This window comes from Penicillium samsonianum (genome assembly GCF_028829775.1).
Source record: "Penicillium samsonianum strain IBT 33392 chromosome Unknown utg000001l_segment0_segment0, whole genome shotgun sequence".
Taxonomy (NCBI): Eukaryota; Fungi; Ascomycota; class Eurotiomycetes; order Eurotiales; family Aspergillaceae; genus Penicillium; species Penicillium samsonianum.
The window spans coordinates 1832483-1849596 of record NW_026643259.1 but is presented as its reverse complement, the minus strand read 5'-3'; the positions used below and the strand labels follow the sequence as shown (position 1 = coordinate 1849596).

Genomic DNA, 17114 nt, shown 5'->3' with positions numbered 1-17114 from the left:
AGATGATACCTATGATACAGAACATTTGGTTCATGCTTGCAAGTTTATAAAGAAGATATCAAAAGCGGACTTCAAACTAGGCCGAGTGGATTTCTAAGAGAAGGGGGTATATTTCTAATCCTAGTCCGTACTTTGTAAATCCAATGATTGCTGTTGAGGCTTGTACAAAGAATGCGTCTGATTCGCCATCGTAGTTGTTGTTGGTGTAGATTCCAGGTTCGTCCGTCCGGACCAACTGTAGATAGGGTTGCTCCGCTCCCGACACAGCGGGCTGATGCTTATCTCTTCCAAGGTCACTTCATGTTTACATACCTAGGTATGTACCTAGGTAGTTCAGCACCTCGTTTCCTACATGTACATATCTTCGGAATTATGTTCATTGTCTTCATCTTTGGCTCTAACCATCTGGAGTTGGCCGTCCAGCCTAAGTTTTCCGCAGTCACACCCCCGGCCTACGGATAGATGCTAAAAGAAGAAAGGCTACGAACTATATGAGCATGAGACCCTAATAAAGATATTTCTATAATTCTGTATTACCAGAAGGGAAGGGCCACATAACTTACTGAGTTATGTCCCAGGAAAGGAAGTAGGAAAAGAGAGAGAGAGAGAGAGATAGGTGGATTAAAAATGAAGAAACTATCTCCCTAGAATATCTAAGGTGGAAAGCCTGCCACAAGCAATCTCTCGCGTGAGCCATCACGGCAGAAAGTAAAATGGATAAACACGGGACGAATAGACAACCACGCCGTCCGCGCGTAGTAATAGGAAACATAGAAGCAAAAGAATGGACATCCAAGGCCACTATTACATAGAGCCTTGCACAATACAAGTAAAAAGAACCTCAATCCACATCCAACTAATCATACAGCTTAGCCAAAGACGGCCACAGGCCATAGATCTATGGTTCCCTTGCTAAGGTCCAAGCCTGCTTCAGTTCTTAATCTTTGTAGTACCATCGACGGTAACAACGCGCTTGTTGCTGAATGTATCCTTCACGAATTGCTGGGAGTTGTGCTTCCCATCCTTGATAAACTCGTCGTTCCAGGTCATCCAGTAGGCCCAGGGAACGTTCTCCTTAGCCTGAAGCTCAGCGTCGGGGATAGACCCAACTTCCGCCAGCGCAAGAACTCTCTCACCCTTAGTGACAGTTTGCAGCTCGTGGAACTTCTCCGCGAGGACACCATGGTCACCAGTTGTGCCATAGTAGTCAATAGTGGCAATATCGCACTTGTCATTTCCGGGATACCACTTGGAGTCGGCGGTGTTGCAGACCCACACAATATTGTGAATGTTGTGCACGCGGGTGATACGGTCGTAGACGATGTTCCAGAGCTTCTTGAAGGGAGCTGGACCTTGAGCTCCCCACCAGAACCATGCACCTTCCGGCTCGTGGAGCGGGCGGAAGAGAATCGGAACGTCTGCATCCGCCAAACGTTTGAGCTGGACCGCAATGGCATCGATATCCCGAATCAATAGTCGGTAGTCTGTTCCGTTTCCGCGGTGGGCTGTTGCGTTCCCGCGGTAGCCAAGTGCATTGGCCACATTGAAACAGGTTGCCTCGGTGTAAAAGCCTTTGTACCACGGCTCTTTCTCGGTTTCGAGCAAACAGTTCGGAGCGTACCAGTGCCAGACAAGAGCATTGATGCCGCCTTCCTTGTCAAAGCGGATGGCTTGCTCGATGGTTTCACTCTTGCTTCCGCGGGCAACGGCAGAGGGCGAGTAATTCATGAGGTCGGTGCCCAAGATGGCCGGGGTGACGCCGGTAGTCTCTTTGACCCATTCCAGACTGGCAAGTTCCTGCTGACCGGAAATGTAGTGCGAGCCGTACTGAGATTGAACATACTTGAGGAGCTCCTTGGCTCGGGGAGTGGCGGCCTTGTCAATGTTGTTGTAGGACAACCCGGCGGCCAGCGACGAGGCAAGAAGAGAAAAGAGCGAAAGTCTGGTGAACATGATGGAATACAAGAACTAGAAAGAAAGAAGGAAAGAATGAATGAATGATAGTTGGGTGCTGAAAATATTCCATGCGATATGTTTCTCTTTATAAGTTTACTATGTCGCTGATCTGTGTATGTACTCTACCCATGGATGCTTGGAATCAAGATGAAACTACAATTTGACCCATTTTGATATATATTCAGGGTTTCTTTATTAATCCTATCCACAGAACATCTATAAGAAGTGATATCGTTCGCTACGTCTTTAAGCTCAGCCCACCCTGGCGTTTCAAGCAGACGAACTTATCTTGTACTGTGGATGCTGCCCCATTTGGAATGGGGATTATTCGGAGAAATCTTACCTAAATGGGTATAATCGAGGCGGCTTGCCCGGATTGCCTTTTCGGGTTTGGCGACGCACGGTTAAAAGCCAAGTTCATCTTTTGTACAACGGAACTAAAATATCTCAACCTCGATATTACATAGTTAGAATATTATTATGGCTTCTAATATCATTTACTTTATAATAAATTGCTAATAGGATCGAGTCTAAATACAAGCATAGTTCAGAGTAGTGGTTGGGGAGTAAAGCTTCCGTCTTGAGTCCTTTTGATAGTTTGTCTTAGTTCTTAATTACTGTAGTAACCCATAGTGACTTTCAATTAGAAATTGCGTTCCGTTTTCATTTCGAGAACTTTCCAGTATTGCGCCGACAGTGCTATCAAAGGTCACTCGAGGACCGATCTGCAGATCTGCAGGGAGATAGGTTGGCATGAACGCAATCTGAAACGAAGGCAGGTCATCCATAAACCAATCAGTAAAGCCAATCGAAATTATCTAAACCGATGGACCTACCTACCTGACTCGTTGCGTAATGATTATTTATTGCAGAGTAGTGATAACATTAGTCGTGATTTGAGCTAGGCAGAAGGTTGCCAGTCTGTTGCCAATCCAAGGCCCGGTACTTTAGCACGATCAGCCGTCTGGTGAAGGAATAAATTACCACCGACAAAAGATCGAATACAAAAGTGTACCCGGCAGACCAGACGAGAATTCCGTTGCCTAGTGGTAAAGGGTACAGGCCATCACAGCAAGAATCGATGTCGAACTTTGTTAGATCACCAGCGCCTTTTTCTCTCACCCGAGAGGGCCTGGTACTGACGCACAATGCAGGCCTTCCCTGGAATGGAAAGGTCTATAGTGCGGCCGCTACGCGGGTGACGCCGTGCCCGCGCAACGGAGACATTGGAAGGCTGGATGGCGTTCTTGGCGATGTTATTATTGCTGTTACTGTTAGGATAACAAAAGTTAGTGGACATCGTAGTGCAAGGCGGCGACTCTTTACAGCAGGCTCGGGGGTGGCGACATCTTGAGGGAAGGTCGCCGCGCACTTAGTCAATGTTGATTGGAGTGTGACCACTATCTAAGAATGCTATTTCTCTTGTGTTCGTCTTCCTCTCATTTCCGTGCTTTCAGTCGAGGTGGGAAAGAAACCTCCCCTAGAGCTGGATCTCTTGTGCTAACGAGGTATACGTGTACCGTAGGAGCTTTACAAACGAAATATAAAGGCTGTACTTTGATAGGAAAGACTCATTGCATCTTATGGTCAATCCGGTCTCTCGCAGCATAGTCAAGAATTGGAATGATCTATAAATAATAACTAGCTCACGAATAACAATTTACCATATTCGTCCTGTCTACACGGTTCTGTCAAGCGCAGAGTAAAATGTGAGTAAGAAGTCAATCTTAAACCTAGATGATCAGGGCGTCTGGTGAAATAACGAAAAGGATGAGAGGATTAGCACTGTGCTTATCTTGTATTAATAATTGACCAAGTTCTCCCCTCCATGTAAAGCTTTTTTAGAGTATCGAAGTGGTCATTGCAATTCTATCAACCTAACGGAAATGATAGAATGTTTAATCAAGTATGATACCTACAAATATATAAGGAGGAACAACTAAGAACCGGCATTAGACCCTACTCAGGACAAAAAATGCCTTGCGAAGCGAGATCCAGTCTTCCTATCGCTTTAGCCACTATTAGGATATATATTTAGCAAAGTGCTTTTTAAACGCTATATGCAAGAATATGAGAAATGCTGGAATATTGATCCCCGTAACTACACCAAGCTTTAATATTATCGTGAGCGCACCGTTTATATGACCTAGAATGTATCGAACGCTTGTCTCAAAATCGACGGTTCGGATGCGGCAAAGTTTCTCCCATTGTTAGCCCACTTCGGTACCTAAAGCCTTTGGTACGAGTTTTTCCATGTCGGGCGTAACGAAGGATTACCCGGCTGGCTTCGTGGACTGGTTGCAGATGAAGTGCCTTTCTAGGTAGTGATGAAAACCTTGACCGAACAAGTCCAATTGGCATGTGAATCTTGGAGCATGCATAGCTGTGTGCATGAATAGACATTAGCTGCGGTCTATAAGAATGTTGATATGGATTATTACTGGTATGCGTTCAATTGCGTTGATGCGACTATTAGTGAGGTTCATACGAATCTATTTTAGTCACATCACCTTCTCCCTTTCGGCTGATCATGCATACGACTTGCATAGCGGTTCTTCGAAACGATATGATCTATGATTCTGCACCTGATCGTTGTTTTGGAAAAGGAGACGAGCTTCCAGAACAATTTACAAGCAATGTCATGTGATGCCTGAGGCTTAATATACACGTGATCGTAAAGCACATTCAAAGTTTCAGTTCAGATGGTTTTTATACCAAGTTTAGCCTGTTTCACCTTAGTGGGGAGGTGTTTGGTATGGGATTTTACAAAAGTTATGGAGCGGAATCGTCAGATGATGTACTATCCGCTGGGATCTAGATCCTTGTATTCACTGTGGCAGTTTAAGTTGGGCGTAGACATGGGACAGGATATTGAAGGTATTCGGTACTTTATTTAGCATACAAATCTGGCGGGGAAGGGTTGTACCCAGTACCCACCACCATTTTGATGCAGCTGACCCCATGATGAGATGAGATGGAAATTTAAAAGTATAGGAATAGATAAGTAAGATTAAACAAAAAGAACATAATCAACATAAAATTCTCATCAAACTCACATATATTCAGGGATTTTGTAGTTCATTCTTATCTGGAGGTTTTTATCCCCGCGGTGATTACATACGTGTTTCCGCCCCTGCTTCTACAGGGCTCGTGGTCATCAGGGATCGGTAATCGATCAGCACAGCTTCCCCCGAAGCGGAACCTCTGTTTCTTCTCTCTTCAACTGCTTCCTTGATGGACAGGTGTTGAGTCGCCATTCCCGTCTCTCTCCCTCTGTGTGTGTGCCTCGAGTCTGCTCATTTTGACTCTCCAACTCCACTCCCCATTTCTTCATCTTCCCCTCTCCAAACCCACAGGGAGGTTCGGATTTCTCTCTTTCTTCGTCATTCCCTCGAGATTGAAGGTACGCTCTGTCAAGGGCTCTGTCTTCTGGTTCAGCAGCTCCTATAAACCCCCCTGAACAGATCCTCCAGCCCCGTCTGTCGCACCCACTCGGTGAAGGCGGCCTGCTTCACGGGTACACATCATCGGGACTGCTGGTGATGCAAGTGTGTGAACCTGATTGCTAATACATTCTCTATTCACACAGCGCTAGATCGCTTTAATTTCCAATCGATTACTTCTCTATCTCCAGTCATTTATCGGCCGTGACGGTCGAGCGTACCCCACTCAACCTGCGCGACCTGGTCTCTGTGTGTGGACACCACACTTGGCTTGCCGGTGTATCGGCCTGTCGCGCAACTTCTCCTGGGAACCCGATATTTCGACCAACCCTTGTACCATAGACTGCTCCGTTACGACATCTCGAAGACGAACGAAACGAATCCATTTTTTATGAATCATTTCCCTCGGCTATATACTCCATCATGTTTTGGCGCTTTGGGGGATATGCGAATATCTCCACCATCGATACCCTGCTCGACAAACCCGATGTCACTCTTGAGGAACTCTTAGACGAGCCTGAAATCATTCAAGAACTGAAACAGCTTAATACGAAACTCATTGAATACCTGCGCGAGGATCATGTCTTGAAACGGCTTATGGACTATGTCACTGCACCGAGCTTGCTGAATGATGATGAAGAGAACGATGAAGATGATGCGAAAGACGTTTCAGAGAAGGACAAGGATGCTGCCGCTTCCGCGGAGCAGACGGACACAGACGAGGAGAAGGAAGGGGATCCGCTAAGGGATATTCTTGACCCAGATGACCTAGACAAAGTTGAGAAGAATCGTCTGAAGCATGCCTATATCGCTTGTGAGATTCTCTCATCAGAGACCTGGTCCATCCTCGAATCTATGATGGCCAACCCTTCATACTTGCGAGACTTCTGGGGCTTCCTGCGACGATCCCCACCTCTTGATTCATTGCAGGCAAGCTACTTCACGAAAGTAAACGAGACTTTGCTTGATAAAAAGACCGAGGAGATGCTGGAGTTCCTCAAGACCCTCGATGGAATTGTCCCAGCATTATTGCAGCATGTTGATAACCCGATGGTCATGGATCTTCTCCTGAAAATTATCAGCCTTGAGAAGGCGGAGGGTGGCCAGGGTACCGTCGACTGGCTCAAATCCCAGGATTTGATCCCCAATCTTCTGTGTTTCTTGTCGCCCGATCGTCCGGCATCCGTTCAAACCTCGGCAGGTGACTTTCTGAAAGCGATCATCACCATATCTGCAAACGCAAGCCCGAACGACCAGTCATGTATTGGTCCTAACAGTTTGACACGTCAGCTTGTCTCGACCCAGTGCGTACAGCAACTCATCGATGCTATGCTCAAGGGCGGCAATCCCCTGACCGTGGGCGTGGGTATTGTCATTGAGGTAATTCGCAAGAACAATTCCGACTATGATCCAGAGTCCCTTGGCGGACCCGATACAATGCTCACCACTTACGACCCAATCTACCTCGGAACGTTGCTGCGTCTCTTCGCCAAACATATTCCCCAGTTCATGGCTCTCATTCAAAGTTCCCAGCACACTATACATGATGGAAATAAGCTCAAGACTGTTGAGCGAGGAAAGTTGAACTCTGCATGGGGTGGGCAAATTGAGCCGCTTGGTTTCGACCGATTCAAGACGTGTGAATTGATGGCAGAGCTGCTTCATTGCAGTAATATGGGCCTTCTGAATGAACCCGGCAGTGATGAGTACGTCAAGCAGAGAGATGAGGAGCGTGAGCGGTTGATCCGTGAAGGAGTTTTCGATTCGCGCCAAGACGAGCATTCTGGAGTTGATTGTAATGATACCACGGCCGATTTCGCAAACGATTCAGCCTTCGGTTCTGGATCTCCAGAAGATATCAAGATCACAGAAGTGCCACACGCGGGCGAAGAAGAAGGGTTTGAGGATGTTGGTGCATCTGGTGTTTTAGTGGGCGAGAAATCTGGCGCCGACACAACGACTACTGCAAACTCGCAGCCAACGGAAACAGTCAGCGAAATTCCTCCACCGGAGATCACAGCAGCAGAGCCGGTGTCTTCCGAAGAAACCGCAAATCCATCTGAAAGTTCCACCGCACCCATTGGCCCCTCATCGCCTACTATTGGTCTCCCTGACCAAGTTGGCAGCATGAATCTTGAAAATGAACCACAAGACGAGCAGCAAAAGCCTGGAAAGGACAACCAGGAGCCCGTGGTTTCCCTCTCTCAAGATGTTCCAGCCCCTCTCTTCTCGAAGGAACAAGCATCCGAGTCAAACTCGGCCCCTATCGATCAATCGGAAGAAGCATCCAGTGTTGCTGCACAGGCCGAGGAAACAAGCATTACGAACGATGGAGGCGATGAGGATTCGGCCGAACAATACATCCAACTCGATACTGACGGGCGACCCGTGGTCGGTGATTACTTGAAGATTCAGTTCGTGGAGAACAAAGTGGTCCCAACGATTCTGGTTTGTATTCTTTTGGAAAACGCTGAACACCTGCGCTAACCATTGATAGGGATTCTTCTTCCGTTTCCCATGGAATAACTTCCTTCACAATGTTGTTTACGATGTGATCCAACAAGTCTTTAATGGGCCCATGGAGCGTGGCTACAATCGGGCACTCGCAGTCAATGTATTTGACACCGGCCGGATCACCACCGCGATTGTTGAAGGACAGAAGCGCAGCGATGAGACCCAGCGGACCAAGCAAATCCGCCTCGGGTATATGGGACACCTTACTCTCGTTGCGGAGGAAGTCGTCAAGTTCAGCGAGCGTCATCCGCCAGAGTTGCTTTCACGGTCCGTTATGGAGAGCGTCTTGAATCCTGACTGGATTGAGTATGTCGAACAGACCTTGTCAGAGACTCGCGAGCGGGACAATGCGATTCTCGGCGGCGTTCGTCCTGATATGTCGGTTGGGTCTCGCCAGACTAGCCTTAACAACACCAACTCTGGCCAAGGCTTCTCTAACTCAAATGCTCTGGCGGACGCAGGATTGAATGGAGGGATCGGTGGCTCAACCTTCCAGAGCTTCGACCTCAGCCAAGGAAGTGTTTCCGGTGGAGCATTCGGTGGAGGTGGCACCTCCCTTTTGAGTGGCTTTGCCAGCTCAAGCGATGACGAGGACGAAGAAATGGAGGATCAGGACGACAGAGACTCCGGCAATGCCGATCAAGGCGACACTGACAATGTGGGTGACCTCTTCCCGATGGACATGATGGTGCACGATTCTTAACCGACTCCGTGCATCCCCCATTATGTTTCCCCTCTCCCTTCTCCATTTCTCTCACCATTTGATCTTCATATCCCCCCATGTATCACAAGCCATAGCAAGAGGCAACGAGCCAGACTTCCAGTTAGAGTTGCTGGATCGCTAGCGCTTGTTCAATGGAGCCACCGACTTCCTGCGCAAATTTTGAATTTTTATCTGCCCATGTGTTTTACATTGTCCCCTCATGTCTCATGTAATTTCTGTGGTTTTGATCTAAACTGGTGTGATGTCTGTTCGCAGATGTTCACTGCCGACGACACCTTGCAAGTCCCAACCCAGAAAATCTTGTGGCATTTTTGTTTTGCACTGGGTTTCTTCTGCGCTTTTCCCTTTCCTTTCACAGGCTGTGAGCTGTCAAATGTATTATATCTTTACTAACGTGACTTTCTAATAGGTGTTGACAAGTTCAGCCAGTCAACCTATCCCTATCTTACCCCCGCCACCTGCTCCATTGAGCCTTGGTCCATCCCGGGCACGCCGTCAGTTAGCCGCGCGCCTTGCCGCCCAAAAGCAACAACCATCAGAAAATGAAGAGGGCGACGGGGAAGACAGAGGGGCCGAAGGAAGTGATGACCGAGAGTCAGATTGGCCGAGCAACCCATTCGTAATTGCAGGGATCGATGATGATGCCGAAGGAGGCAGCTCTGCGTTCCCTAGTAGTGACTTTGGTTCAGCCAATGCCAAACACTCACCTACCTTCCCAGAATCGGGATTCAGCCCTCCAGACTCGCTGTCGACCAACTCATCCGAAGATGAAGGTGATGGCCACGCAGAATCCGTGAGGCGCCAGGTTCGTGTCCCCCTCGAAGTCGAGGATGACGACGATGATGAGATGGGTGAGATGGTTGGACCGAGTGGCATTGGCATGGACTCCGACGATGAAGACGAGGCTATCATAAATGAATCTCTTGGTTACTCCAACCTCTCGGGCCCCGCCCGATACAACAGCTTCAGCCGATCCCAGGCCGTGAGCTCCCATTATGACGACGAGCAAAATGACAGCAGTGATGGCGAGGATGATGGATTGGTGGAAATCGTGGTTCCTGGCCGCAGGTCCTCGACCGCGAACTAAGCTTGGACTCTTTGCATTTGATTGCGTGGCCATGACGGTACATCCCGCCTGGAGAAACGGTGGGAATTTTTACGCGAGTCGTTGTCGCGGCATGGCGTTTGTATATACACTTTCCATCGATGGAGTAGCCATGAGGTTATGCATTCATGATCCTCGAGTTCTGCATGGAGAGCTTTCTGATCTGATGTTTTATTTGTGTCCTTGCATGTATTCGCATGCTACCTGCCTCGGATCAGCTTATGAGTCCGTGGCTTTTGATTGTTGGCATTCGCCTGTGTACGATAGTTGAAGTCTGGAGAAGCGAATTGATTTAGTTTGAGCAAGCAGCAGCAAAGCCCCGTAGATCAACCCAAGAGTTTATTTCATAGATCATTCTACAAGATGCGTAGAAAGAACATCCACTTGAATCTCACAGACTCGAAGAAAAAAAGCGGGCCCCCACCATCCCGCATCAATTCTTTCCTCAGGACTTTGACCAATACAACCAAGTCGAGTCATCCTTGGATAACAGTGTCGTTGGCAAACAGTCGCACTGTGAGAAATATAAACATCAATCAAATAAAATCTACCTGCGTCAAAAATGGCAGCTTCCTCGGAGTAAGTGCAGTCTGGAGATACGTCATTCCCAGGGTATTTTGCACCCTAAGAATATTAAACATATCTAACACAACTAAAACAGAGAAGTCGATCCAAGGCTAAAAGCCCACACAGAGCTAGTGAGCTGGTTCATTCAATATGGTGGCACGGTCGATAAGAGCGTGCGCATCGCACAAGACGCCTCGCGCGGCGTGCACTTGCAAGTGAAAGCAGACTGGCCAGAAGCCATCCCGAAAGAGACTCGGGTGATCAACACTCCAATCGAAGTGTCAATGTCCTGGTACAATGCCATTGGGTACGAGTCACCGCGGGGATCATTCCCTAAACACGGCGTTGACCTCCCGCGAACATGGATCGACAAGGTCGGGCCGGAGGAGACTTTTGCTTTCTTCCTCATGGGCCAGTATCTACGGGGGCCTGAGGGATTCTGGTATCCGTATCTTCGTACCCTGCCTCAGCCGGGTCAATTGACCACCCCTTTGTTCTTTGGTGAGGAGGATGTGGATTGGATCCAGGGCACTGGGATTCCTGAGGCTGCCGTTGAGAGGATTAAGATATGGGAGGAGAAGTATGATTCGGGCTATCTTAAGTTGGATGCAATTGGATTCCCGGATTGTGAGCAGTATACATGGTGAGTATGGGATACTGCTATTGCCTGTTCCTTTTATTTAGCACGAGGAAACATTATGCTGATTGGTATGCAGGGAGTTGTATCTCTGGGCTTCAACTATCATTACATCCCGAGCATTCTCGTCAAAGGTTTTATCTGGGGCTGTCGAGCCTGATGATCTTCCAGAGGATGGAGTCTCGTCGCTGCTTCCGCTCATTGACCTTCCAAACCATCGACCAATGGCGAAGGTTGAGTGGCGAGCGGGTGATAAGGATATTGGCCTTCTTGTGCTTGAAGATCACTCAGCAGGCCATGAAATTTCCAACAATTATGGCCCTCGTAATAACGAACAATGTACGTATCGCGTTTGCCATGGCGTGGTATTCAAGCTTTTGAAACGTCTGTATCCTCAGAGACTGACTATAACATAGTGTTGATAAACTATGGATTCTGCATTGCCGGCAACCCAACCGATTATCGCATTGTTCATCTGGGTGTGAAGCCCGACAGCCCGCTCGGCGAAGCCAAGGCTCGCCAGCTAGAACTGTTCCCCCAGGTTGCCAAGAATACCGAGGACCACTATTACATCTTCAATCCCTTTTACCCACTACTGGCTCCCGAAACAAGGATGGAACACTCGATCTTCTCACCGGCATTGTTCAACGCATTGACCGTCATGGAATCAAACACACGCGAGCGCAAATCGCTCGAGATCACCGAGGGCTGTATTCGCATTCCCCCAGGATATGGAAACAGCCATAGTATCTATGCTGCCCTCGCTCAGATTAGCTTTGAGCTCATGGCTCATGCCACAAATCTGAAAGCCAGTGCGGAGCATCTGCCTTTGCAACCAACCACCCTGAACCAGACCCACTCCCAGATCTACCGCAACGGACTGGTAACATTAGATCAGGCTGCCTTGGTCATCGCTACTTGGACTATCTCCCGTGGCCGGGAACACAAGCGTGGTGAAAGCTGGGAGGATACCAAGGTCCTCCTACATGAACTAATGGCACGCGTCCCGGCCGGCCTTCTCTCAGACGAAGTCATGTCCCGGATCCGAGTGCGTATCCTGGAGCGTCCGTCACTCATTACTAAAAATGGTGAGCTGTTCAGATTAGGCGAGCTTTTCAGCCTTCTCCCGGCTGAAATGCAGGAGCCAGCTCAGACATGCTTCCAGCACGCCCTCGGAGTGGCGAGCCAGATCGTCCCGAGTATATCCACCGATCCGCAGACTATGTTTGCAACGGTTATTTGCTTGCTTGTTGCAACATATAATTCGTCAGAGGCACGGTTAAGATTGTCGTCGCGTCTCAACCGATGGTTTACTTTCTTGCTTGAGCAATACCCTTCGCCTTGTGACACTTCCAGATCCATTGAAATTGGTGTGGATGAACCTAGCGAAACACTTCGTCAATTCCAAGAATATACTAAGGCGGAACAACCAAGCTCATGGGCACCCGGTGACGGAGTTAATTGGCTTACCGAGGATAGTGGGTGGTTGGACTCGGAGTGGCTTCAATGGGCATGGACAGTGGCTGGCTCGGAAATGGTGATGATCCCTCTTGAGCCATTTGAGATCCTTAAGATGGAGGGATCACTGTCTATGTTAAAGCAGGCGTGTCTTTATGTACCACAAGAGTAAATAAAGAGATAATAGACATAGAAATGAAAGAGTTGTTTACGGTTCAACCTGCTTGCTTTGTGTCCATTATCTCAGCCTCCTGACTTGAGGTTGAAAACATCATGAGAAAAAAGGATATTGGAAAGACAGCCATGGGCATTCGCCTAAAAAAGAAATTCGAACAGATACTAGAGAAAGAGGCCACTTAAAGCGGCCATGTCTTCATGTATACATGTCACGTGATATAACATACTTGAGGTCGTCATGACCAAATCTGGAATACTGACTCAGCAATCTAGTCACGTGTGGGCTACCACCCAATCATATCGAGCCCAAAGGCGGATCATTCAGCAAGCGCAGGAATTGCCGTGAGCTCCACGACTCCCTTCCCTCCTTCTCCACGACCCTTTGACCCTCACCACGCATTGTCACCCCCGCCGTCATCATGATATCCAGAGCGGCGGCTCCCTCCACCTCCTCCCTCTCCCACCTCTCGACCCGCTCCCTCCGCGCACAGGGGGCGGCCGCCCGCTCCTTCGCATCTGTGTCGGAGGCACCTCCCGTGAAGCACTATGGCGGACTTAAGGACCAAGATCGGATCTTCACCAACCTTTACAGCCACCATGGAGCGGATCTGAAGTCATCAATGAAATATGGTGACTGGTACCGGACCAAGGATATGATTTTGAAGGGTGATGATTGGGTGGGTTGTCGCACAATTGACAGGCTGGGGAATTACCAATTGCTAATGCCATGAACAGCTCATCTCAGAGATCAAGGCATCTGGCCTCCGTGGCCGTGGTGGTGCTGGTTTCCCTTCAGGATTGAAATACGTAAGTGGTCTACATGCAATTCGGACGAACGCGATTGTTTTGGGATCCCGGGCTGACCCGCTACTCGACAGTCGTTCATGAACTTCAAGGATTGGGACAAGGACCCTCGCCCCCGTTATCTGGTTGTCAATGCAGATGAGGGTGAGCCCGGTACTTGCAAGGACCGAGAGATCATGCGCAAAGACCCCCAGAAGCTGATCGAGGGTTGCTTGGTGGTGGGTCGTGCTATGAACGCCAACGCCGCCTACATCTACATCCGTGGTGAGTTCTACCACGAAGCTACTGTTCTCCAGCGGGCTATCAACGAGGCCTACGAGGCTGGCCTGATCGGCAAGAACGCCTGCGGTTCCGGATACGACTTCGACGTGTACATTCACCGAGGAATGGGCGCCTACATTTGTGGTGAGGAGACCTCGCTCATTGAGTCCATTGAGGGCAAGGCCGGCAAGCCCCGTCTCAAGCCTCCCTTCCCCGCCGCAGTCGGTCTGTTCGGTTGCCCCAGCACAGTCACCAACGTCGAGACCGTTGCTGTGACACCGACGATCATGCGCCGTGGTGCCAACTGGTTCTCTTCCTTCGGCCGTGAGCGTAACGCCGGTACCAAGCTTTTCTGTATCTCCGGTCATGTCAACAATCCCGTCACAGTAGAGGAGGAGATGTCCATCTCGCTGCGCGAGCTGATCGAGAAGCACTGTGGAGGTGTCCGCGGTGGTTGGGACAACCTGCTCGCCGTTATCCCCGGTGGCTCGTCAACTCCCGTCATCCCCAAGTCCGTGGCTGACAACCAGCTCATGGACTTCGACTCCCTGAAGGACTCCCAGACCGGTCTGGGTACAGCTGCCGTCATCGTCATGGACAAGTCCACAGATATCGTCCGCGCCATCTCTCGCCTGTCTACCTTCTACAAGCACGAGTCTTGCGGCCAGTGCACCCCCTGCCGTGAGGGCAGCAAATGGACCATGCAGATGATGCAGCGTCTCGAGACCGGAAATGCCCGCGAGCGAGAAATCGACATGCTCCAGGAACTCACCAAGCAGGTCGAGGGCCACACCATCTGTGCTCTGGGTGAGGCCTTCGCCTGGCCCATCCAGGGTCTGATCCGCCACTTCCGTCCCGAGCTGGAGGCCCGTATCCGCCAGTACGAGAAGGAGCTTGGCGCTGCCCCCTACGCCGGTGGCTGGCACCCCAACAGCCGTGCTGAGGGCAAGCTGATCTCCCCTGGCATGTAAACGCACTTCCCACCTTTCCTTTTTCCATTTACAACCCTTTTTCTCCCTTTGTTGTCCCCTCAAAAAGAAGCAGGAACGGGTCGGGGATGATTATCGCATCTAGACCTCTCTTATATCTCCCTCTCCCTGGCCGGTAATGTCTTTTCTTGTTTCTTGTTTGTCTGGTCCGGCCAGGGAGGGTGGTGTTTCTCTTTTCTTTGCTCTGCTCGATCCCCTCGTGTTCATCTATCGCGCCTAGGTTTCCCTTTATTGTACAGTCGGTAGCAAATTTGATGCATTTGATGTGTTCATTCATGCTATGTAGCATATTTCCATTTTCTCCATTCCCATCAAGCGATTAATCTTATACTCATAACAGACGATCGAATGCAGTAGCAACAAAGTCTACCGCCTCACAATCGCAGAGCGATGATCCCCCGGTTTGAGCGTGTCTCAGGTCCTCCGGCGACACCAGTATCAGTATCAGCACCAGCAACCAACTCCCGAACATCAGTATCCTTCTGTTCTCTCCCATCTGATTTTCCCTCAACCTGAATCTCAGCGGCCCTCGCCTCCTTCTCCACTTTCTTCCTTTCGATTTTGAGCAACCTCTTCTCTCTCCAGCCCATCCCATACACATTCTCGACCCAGAGTAATCCCATCCCAACAGCCATGACCAAGCCCAGAAAAACGAAACACCATCCCCACCCCATGCCACTCAGCATCTGGCTAATGACAGCGGCCCCAACAGCACCAAGGCAGCAGCGGAAAAAGTTGCATGCCGACGCAGCTGTAGCGGGCTTGTCTGGGAACAGGTCGACAAGAAGGGTATTGAGGCAGTTCAGGGATGCAACGAAGCAGAAGCCTATGATGAACTGTAGGACTAGTGGGGCAGCCAAGTGTACTCTTTGCTGCAGGACCCAGCCATATGGAATGAATGCGGCAACGCCGATGGCCATTGCTGGGAATACCGTTTGCAGGCGATTCCGCTCAATTGGAAAATTGCGCAAGTCGTCTTCTTTCTTCCGGTCCACTGGGAATCCGAGCTTCTGGGCTGTCCGCTTGTAATTGTAGTCGATGACTTTCCCATATAGGACTGCGCTGAGGCATGAGCTTACTCCGAGGGGCCTGGGAGTTTGTATTAGTCAATGGACCCCTGGGTTGGGAGGATAAAGAGGGGAGGCACAGAAACTTACAAGAAACAGAGCCCAATCTGAAGCTCGTTGTATCCATATAGGGGACCAAAGAGATTGGGAGTGCTTGTCAACAGAGCGATATTTGAGAACATCACGATCCCGACGTAGGAGATGATGATCAAGGCATCCCACTCCAGTAGAATGGAAAAGGACCTGAGAGGATTCGGGAACCTCAGTCTTTTAGTATGCGGGGACTGTTGTTGGGATCCTTCTGCATCAGTTTGCCCTTCCTCATCCAACTGTGCCTGCCTCTTCGACCGCCATTGGATGACCGACCTGCGCCACCACTCATTTGGTACTTCACGGCCGTTACCAACAATCTTGCGCGCCGTCTCCGGCATAGCAAACACATAGAACACCAAGTACCCTCCACTAATAATGACCAGGAACCAGAAGACACTGCGCCAGCCGAGGAATTTGGCCAGAAGGCCACCGATAGCAGGACCCAGCGCAGGAGCAACCATAACACCTGCTGCCATGGGCCCGATATACTTCCCACGCTCTGCTGTTGTCGTAATGTCCGCTATGACGCCGTACCCAAAGGCCACAGTGCCGCTGCTCCCTATGCTCTGGAGACAGCGGAGGATAAGCAACGCCGCGAAACTGTTCTGCAACACCAGCCCGATGTTGGCAGCGGTGTACACTGCAAACGCAACGATATACGCTGGACGTCTGCCGCTCATGTCGGCGAATGTCCCCATGAAGCTCGGGGCTAGGCCTTGGAAGACCATATATGTTGTGATTGTGAGGTTGATCAGTTCCGGGGTGAGATGGTAGTTCCGTGCCAACGTTGGCATGACGGGGTAGTAGATTTGGCCGGAAAGAGGGGAGAAGAACGAAGCAAGAGTCACCATTACCACAATAAATAGCTTTTCGGATTTGCTAAATGCAGAAAACGATGGCTGGGAATTGTCCGGTGCTGTTTCTGTGGTCTCGGTATGTGGTCCGGTAGCTGGCGAGCCTGAGGTGCCCTCAACAACAGCCGCGGGTTGATCATGGACGTTGTTGGTATCGCTGGGGGATGCATGGATGGCTGGGGCTGCCAAGCCAGGGCCATATCCACTGTCGACTCTCCTTATATTGAGATCTGCCGGGGCGTGCTCGAAGGGACCAGGTACTGTCACGGTCTTTCCCTCACGACTTCCTTCAATCTGTTGCAGCTCCATGATGAATAAGGTGTGACAAACGGGATAAAATGAATGGCAGATGGAATCCGGGATGGTCTGTCTCAACAAGGTTAGCCAAGCTGGGGACATGATCTAGATATGGCGTCATTCTTACCATCAGATGTCGGGGCCGTTGAAGGCTAATAGAGGGACCTT

General features: G+C 49.7%; 5 protein-coding genes across 5 annotated transcripts; 3 read left to right on the top strand and 2 right to left on the bottom strand.

Annotated features, from left to right (window-relative positions):
• Nucleotides 1-930: 930 nt before the first annotated feature.
• N7471_000714 (Endoglucanase H/Glycosyl hydrolase family 26) lies at nucleotides 931-1953 on the bottom strand (the record flags this gene model as incomplete). The annotated part of the gene is made up of 1 exon (XM_057273435.1): nucleotides 931-1953. One exon carries the CDS (start codon nucleotides 1951-1953, stop codon nucleotides 931-933), a length of 1023 nt encoding a protein of 340 aa, XP_057141614.1.
• A 3869-nt stretch (nucleotides 1954-5822) lies between these two features.
• On the top strand, nucleotides 5823-9724 carry N7471_000713 (SAPS family protein; the record flags this gene model as incomplete). Its single annotated transcript, XM_057273434.1, has 3 exons — nucleotides 5823-7847; nucleotides 7897-8571; nucleotides 9047-9724. The coding sequence occupies 3 exons, from the start codon at nucleotides 5823-5825 to the stop codon at nucleotides 9722-9724; spliced, it is 3378 nt and encodes a 1125-aa protein (XP_057141613.1).
• Nucleotides 9725-10304: 580 nt separating this feature from the next.
• N7471_000712 (SET domain protein) lies at nucleotides 10305-12576 on the top strand (the record flags this gene model as incomplete). The annotated part of the gene is made up of 4 exons (XM_057273433.1): nucleotides 10305-10321; nucleotides 10404-10952; nucleotides 11026-11285; nucleotides 11363-12576. The coding sequence occupies 4 exons, from the start codon at nucleotides 10305-10307 to the stop codon at nucleotides 12574-12576; spliced, it is 2040 nt and encodes a 679-aa protein (XP_057141612.1).
• Nucleotides 12577-13000: 424 nt separating this feature from the next.
• N7471_000711 (NADH-quinone oxidoreductase subunit NuoF) lies at nucleotides 13001-14617 on the top strand (the record flags this gene model as incomplete). The annotated part of the gene is made up of 3 exons (XM_057273432.1): nucleotides 13001-13258; nucleotides 13317-13388; nucleotides 13460-14617. The coding sequence occupies 3 exons, from the start codon at nucleotides 13001-13003 to the stop codon at nucleotides 14615-14617; spliced, it is 1488 nt and encodes a 495-aa protein (XP_057141611.1).
• Nucleotides 14618-15009: 392 nt separating this feature from the next.
• Nucleotides 15010-16958, bottom strand: N7471_000710 (putative MFS transporter; the record flags this gene model as incomplete). The annotated part of the gene is made up of 2 exons (XM_057273431.1): nucleotides 15010-15724; nucleotides 15793-16958. 2 exons carry the CDS (start codon nucleotides 16956-16958, stop codon nucleotides 15010-15012), a joined length of 1881 nt encoding a protein of 626 aa, XP_057141610.1.
• Nucleotides 16959-17114: the final 156 nt, after the last annotated feature.